At 44.6% G+C, this 6,805-nt stretch overlaps 1 protein-coding gene across 8 annotated transcripts in view; it reads left to right on the top strand.

Moving 5' to 3' along the window:
- The window catches only part of phactr1 (phosphatase and actin regulator 1), a 707,078-nt gene extending 706,213 nt beyond the window's left edge, over positions 1–865 (top strand). For all 8 annotated transcript variants that reach the window (XM_038797115.1, XM_038797116.1, XM_038797117.1 and 5 more), the window contains one exon: positions 61–865. In XM_038797115.1, coding sequence (XP_038653043.1) covers positions 61–76 — 16 coding nt within the window. In that variant the 3' untranslated portion in view covers positions 77–865. The remainder of the gene's footprint in view (positions 1–60) is intronic.
- Positions 866–6,805: the final 5,940 nt, after the last annotated feature.

Consider the following 6,805-nt stretch of genomic DNA (forward strand, 5'->3'; position numbering starts at 1 on the left):
CAGAATGACTTCATATTTTAAATGCATGCCATCTATTAATTTTTGCTATATTATTTTCAGGTTTCACAGGCCCTAGCTGCTTACTGCTGACAACAACAGGGATTCTTACAAAACAACCGAAGTGCTAGGACTGTATAGGTGCCCATTAATCCCTACCAAGACAGAACTCTTTTTATTGCCTTTATGTGTTGGATATGTGCACACTTTACAACTGTATACCAATCTACTGACCTTCAGGAGTCATCACATTGCTCCAGAGATTGGATCAGATGTGGCACGTCCTTAAGCTAGTGGCTATCATTAGACTTCTAATACCATCATTCAGCATTATCTTGGTCTCTCTCATTGTTTATTGCTCGGGACAATGCATAAGAATGACGTCTCAATCAATAGTACTCTTTAAAGTCACTCCTTGTGTGATGGAGCTGAGACAGCACATCTCCAGAAGATGTTCTCCAGAAGAACTCAAAGTTTCTATTCAGTTAATGCTACTGAACTTTCATCACATTTTTTGACCCAGGGTGCGAAATTACATCAGTTTATTAGGCATTGGTTGCAGTTAAGCATTTGGAGGGAGAATGTACCTCTAATAGATAGTTATTGTTCAGCAGGTTTGCTAGAAAGGGCAGACCAGCACTATATGTTTCATGATAAATATGTGCTACATAAAGATTAATGCGCAGCAATTGAATAAATGTAACAAGCTGTAATGCACCTAACCATATTCTGACCAATGGAGCAAAAATAACAAATTGCCTAATGCTTCTTTAAAGATGACCCTGGACAATAACTGAAGGAGTTTCTTCAATACACAGATTGTATATCTTGAGTTTTGTGCATAAAATAAACTATTTTACACATACAACTTGCTGGTCGGACAGAACAGTTATATTATACTTACAAGTTATAACGTAATGAAACTGGATAAGAGTAATTGCTGATTTTTAACACTGTGTTAGGGTTAAGGATCTACAGAGGCTGCAGCAGCTAATATTTAATCCAAACCTATTTTCGCAACTTGAAAGAAAGATTTACCCAAGGCAGTTAACGCGTTGCACATTTTAATAGACTGGACATGGCAGGATCAAGTAAGTGTCCCTTTAGCTTGAGAAAATACTTAATGATCAATATTGAAAGAAAGGGCCTGTGTTCACATTTACCTGGTTTAGCACACTGGGCTAAATCGCTGGCTTTTAAAGCAGACCAAGGCAGGCCAGCAGCACGGTTCAATTCCCGTACCAGCCTCCCCGGACAGGCGCCGGAATGTGGCGACTAGGGACTTTTCTCAGTAACTTCATTGAAGCCTACTCGTGACAATAAGCGATTTTCATTTCATTTCATCTCAATTTGTATTATATATTTCCCATGTAACTGCACTTTTCAAGGAAGGCACTTACACCCATATTAAGTGTGTCATTTTGTACAGGAAGAAAAGTGAATGAAAGTGTAAATCAAATGAGAAGTTCAACTGTAAATAGTGAAGAATGGATGTGATTGTATAACAGTACCAAGTAACACTTGTGACTGGGGTCCAGCTACTGCTCTAGATGGAATATTTTCTAATATGAAGTTCAACAGCCAGAATATACATGCTCAGTTATTATAACAACCTCACCCTATGTGCCAGTCCTGTATTTGACCCCAGATGCAGTGGCTGTATCAATTAGATGCCTTTGCTGTTAATCTGCAAATAACTGCTATGAAATCAGGACTTGAACATTAAGATAAACTTGAACGATTTATTCTATTTTTTCTATATTTCTTACATTGAATGCAAAGGAAACTCAAGCAATGACTTAGTAGAATTTCAAAGAATGGAAAAGTTGCCATTAACTTAAAGTTTGTTTTTAAAATGCCATTACCCATTCACCAAATATAGTAGATATTGTTGCTTTACCCCCCAGCATTTCAGCTAAAACTGTGACTCAACTTACTGAAGAAACTGATGCTGTTGATGTTTAGCTCCTTCAGCTTGGAGTTTAAATATTTTTTTCACTGTGGATTCTCTAAACTCGTCATTTTAAACTCCAGTTGCTCAGTATATTTTCATTAACACATAGTTCTGAAAAACCAGTACGAATTAATGTGATCACTGTACATAATTGTCTTTGTCGAGGAGTGAATGCTGTGGCTGTTCCCTCTGTTTCTTCCAGTATTGTATAATAAACACATTTTGATGTATGAAAACTGTAAATAACCATAAAAAATATTTGCTCCAGGCTTTGTCATCTGTACATACTGAAATTGCATGTTATTGTATAATTTAAATTACTTTCTCCACAAGTTTGTTTCAAATGATGTATACAATTTCTTAAGGCTAAATCTTATTTAAAAAGTCTTTTTTAGTGGTTGGCATTCAGCAACTGTTTTTACACAAAAGGGACTTCAATTTAAGGAGTTTGGTTAAATCTAATTTTGCTAAGTAACTCAAGCTTTGGTCCCATTAAAAGTTAAAACAAAGACAAACTGGTGTCTTCATTTTCACGGTCATTTGATGCAAACTTTGCCAAGTTCATTGAGTTTGGAGTAGTAACATATGGACATAAAACAGGCCATGTAGTGTCTGTTTTTATGGCTACTGGAATGTCTCCAAAAGTGACTTCAACAATGCACATACACGACAGGACTTGCACAACAAACATATTTCTAAAAGAGTTTGTATATGTGCACCCAATGATCACCTGGACAATGCAGAACAGGGAAACTGTAGCATCAATCAGTATACAAGTCTAATTTGACACCAGTGCTGCAATTTTATTTTTTAAAATATTTTTATTCGTGTTTGAAGTAACAGTTACAGGGGCAGCACGGTAGCATTGTGGATAGCACAATCGCTTCACAGCTCCAGGGTCCCAGGTTCGATTTCGGCTTGGGTTACTGTCTGTGCGGAGTCTGCACATCCTCCCCGTGTGTGCGTGGGTTTCCTCCGGGTGCTCCGGTTTCCTCCCACAGTCACAAAGATGTGCAGGTTAGGTGGATTGGCCATGATAAATTACCCTTAGTGTCCAAAATTGCCCTTAGTGTTGGGTGGGGTTACTGGGTTATGGGGAGAGGGTGGAGGTGTTGACCTTGGGTAGGGTGCTCTTTCCAAGAGCCGGTGCAGACTCGATGGGCCGAATGGCCTCCTTCTGCACTGTAAATTCTATGATAATATAATACAAAAAAAAAGAAAAGAAGAAGATCTGGGTTTCACCCGTAGGGTATCATACAACAACGATGTGTTCTGCTGTACGGGGAAGATTTACTAAAACGATGGGGTGTTTGGTAGAGATGTTCCCTAGCTGGATTGCTACGGGGGCTGTAATGTGTCCCTGCTGCGAGTGTCCTGTGAAACCGCTAAGTGTGATGGTGGAGGTGGTCGGCCACCTGTCTGCCTGTGCCGTGGTGGTGGAATTAATTGTGGTGCGGGACCCTCCTGTGTCCCAAAGTAACTCTATGGGCTTCCCTCTAACCTTTGCTGTGACTACCGGTCTTCCGGATTGATCCCAAAGAGTGTCACAGACCCAAGTGGGGGAGCCCGAACACCGTCAGTCCGTTCCGTCTACATTGGTCTGTCCTGACTGTATCCCTATACTATGGATCGGCTTTGCTCTATTTCTGTTCTGAGTGCCTGTCTGCTGGCCTCTCTGTGATCTTTGGGGTGCATTGCATTCCTTTGCAAAATGTCCTAATTGGCCACAGTTGTAGCATTCGAGCGACTTCTGTGGAGGGCTGTTCTTCCCTTCATTTACCCAGGCGGGGCTTTGGTGCGCTTTTACTGCTTGAATGTCCGCTGCAGCCTGAGCATCCTCTGGGGTCTTTATTTTACTTTTGCCCTGAACCGATTGTTCCCAAGCGCGGGACAATCTTTTCAGAACCCATTTCTCGTTATGGGCCTCTTCTGAGAGGTCATAGCTATTGCAAGCACTCTGTCCTGCATCTGTGGCATGGGAGATTATGGCGCGCATCCATTTAACCATGTTGTCACGGTTCAAATGCGCTCGGTTTAAATCGCCGAAAACTGCCGTGAAATGGATCCACAGCATTTCTGCAAATGCTGTGGGATGCTTTGTTTTCTTTTGTCTGCATTTATTTAGTCCTTCAACTGGGTCTTCTCGGTTATACCCTATTGCATCTAAAATGGAGGTGTGCATTTCCTCTAGTGTGCCTCCTCCAACGTTCTGTGGGTCGGGGAGGGCTGCTACTACAGACGGGTCTAAGCTCAGAACCGTGAGCTTAACCTGCTCTCTCTCGTCCAGGCCGTACATGGTAGCCTGCTGTTTCACTTTCGCGAAAAATTGGTGGGGGTCTGCGGTGGGGAGAAACGGAGTGATTTTCTCACACGCGTCCCTGAGTTGGGTTACAGTTAAGGGGGTGGTGTAGGTGATATCGGGTGCGCCTTCTGTGGTCGCTTTCCTTTGGGTGGTGACTGGATTCATAGGTGCGGTAGCTATTTGATCTGTGGGGGGTTGGGGTGCTTTCCTTTTTTGCTGCGCTGCTGGCGCACATGTTCCTTGAACATAACGCTGCGCTGTCTAACTCAGTTCCTGCCAGTCTGGGGCATTCTCCTCATCTAGCTGTGTTCCAAAAGTACTTTGGAACCCATTCTGCACTGAAAGCAGAGATTGCAGCTCCGCAATCTGCTTCCTACACTTGGCATGATCCACTGTGCTTTGTCTTTGCTCAGTAGTGGCAGCATGGAGTGCTCTTAACGCTGCCTTAAGGTCAGAGCATTGCCTCTGCAATGCCTCTACCTGCTTTTCCGATTCCTCTCTTATCAGGATGGCACGTTGCACGTCTTGATAGGCTTTTTCATACTGGGTCTGGGAACTGCTCAGATGGGCTAGACATGACTGATGTGCCCTCTTGGCATCATCCACCTCTCTACCCTTCTCTGCCAGCTTCCCTCTTAGTTCCATGTTTTCCTTTTCTATGTCCCTGACATCAACTTTGCTCATCCTATTTCTCTCTTCTAACTCTGATCGGAGCGTCTGAACGACCTCCTCAGTGCCTCGCAACTGTGCCAAACAGGACACGATTGCCATCGGCGTGCGTGCTTTACCTAAGTTCTTTTTATGAATTTGAGAGAGGTTTTCCCACCAAGTATGTCCTATATTCCCGGGACCTGTCTCCTCATTCATACTAAACTCGTTCCAAAGGGGCCATCCCTTTCCTTTCAGATACTTGCGGAGTTCCAGCTCCCACACGGGACACTGACCTACTCGGCTACTGCTGGTCGCTGCGACCACAAACCGTTCTGGGTTCATGAGGCGTTCCATTGCCTGCATGGCCATTTTCTCTTTCTCTCTTAATTTAGGACAGGGGGTGATGAGGTAATGTTTTACAAGACGGGTAAGGCTTTCGCTATGTTCCACTTAAAAACTCCCGATAGTTCGTCGCAACAAAAAAGCTCTCAGGTTAACCTTCCAACCCTGTTAGTACGCATGCACGAAACACACTTCCGAATTATCTTTATTGGTTTGAACACCTTGATTACTTGTGATTTTTCCTTTTTCTCCAATCAGATTTCTAATTCAAATTTCTGGGTCCTCGACGGAGTAGGGGTGCCACTTGTAACCGCGTCCTGGCGGAGTCGCCACTAAATGTTGCTCGTTTTACTGGAGTGTGATTAACACGCCTCCGTTTAAAGACCATGTGCTTAACACTACTATGGCTCTGTATGTGTAATTATGCTCGGAGTCGCCAGGTGCCGTATTGAGACACCGTCACAAGTATATCAAGGTCAGGTTCAAAGTAATAAATCCGTACACCGATTAGTAAGTCCAAACGATTGGTCTTTATTATAACAAATATAATAAATACACAGGCATACGCTAAAGAGACTAACTTACTTCTAATACTAAACAACTAAATACTTATCTAGACAGGAACAGGCAAGGTCAGGGGACAAGGCCTTTGTCCCGTTCTTGGTCTGCAACTTTCTGATTCGCAAAGTTGTCAAGATCTAGCAAGGTCTGGATCACGTAGCGATCGTTGTGTTGGCACTTACAGTTCGATGGCTGATGCTCAACGGCCGGTGATGAAAACTGGAGTCAGGATGCGATGTAACAGGTCTGGGCCGGAGCTAAAAACAGCAGCCCTGGGCCGGAGCAAAAACAGACCGAACCATGTGCGGGACCTATTCTTATAGGTCCTAGACGTCCGTGCCCCTTGGGGCGGGTTCTTTCACCTGCCAGGTATCGATTGGGTCTTTCCCAATCGATATCATTCGAACTCCCCAATCTGAGGGTCGTTCCTCGATGGGTGGGGCGGCCCCTACGGCTCTTTGTGTTGGTTGCTTTGGCGCCATTCTGTCTGGGCGTCTATGGAGAAGTATCCATTGATACTTAAATGTTTCCATTGTCCGGGGTCTGGATCTGGATCACCTCATTACTATGCAGATCTGTTTCCCATTTGCACCTTTGGCTGAAACTCTGCACCTGGCCAGAAACTGGTTTCTGTACGTGCAGAATGCAAAACAGTCTTCTGCAAGCTGCTTGTTCTCACTATGACTGTTTCTCCCTGCAGTCTTAGCAGTTCTCCATTTTGTAGCCCAGTGTCCATCTTAGATGGCTACACCCTCTCCGGCACTCTCCCTCACCCCCCCTTTCCGGCACTGTCCCTCATCCCCCTCTTTTCCGGCACTCTCCCCCCTCTCCAGCACTGTCCCTCAGCCCCCCCCTCTCCGGCACTGTCCCTCACCCCCCCTCTCCGGCACTGTCCCTCACACACCCCCTTCTCCGGGACTCTCCCCCCTCTCTGGCACTGTCCCGCACCTCCCCTCTCCGGCACTGTCGCTCACCCCCCCCTTCTCCGGCACTCAGCC

Source organism: Scyliorhinus canicula, chromosome 5 (genome assembly GCF_902713615.1).
Source record: "Scyliorhinus canicula chromosome 5, sScyCan1.1, whole genome shotgun sequence".
NCBI lineage: Eukaryota > Metazoa > Chordata > Chondrichthyes > Carcharhiniformes > Scyliorhinidae > Scyliorhinus > Scyliorhinus canicula.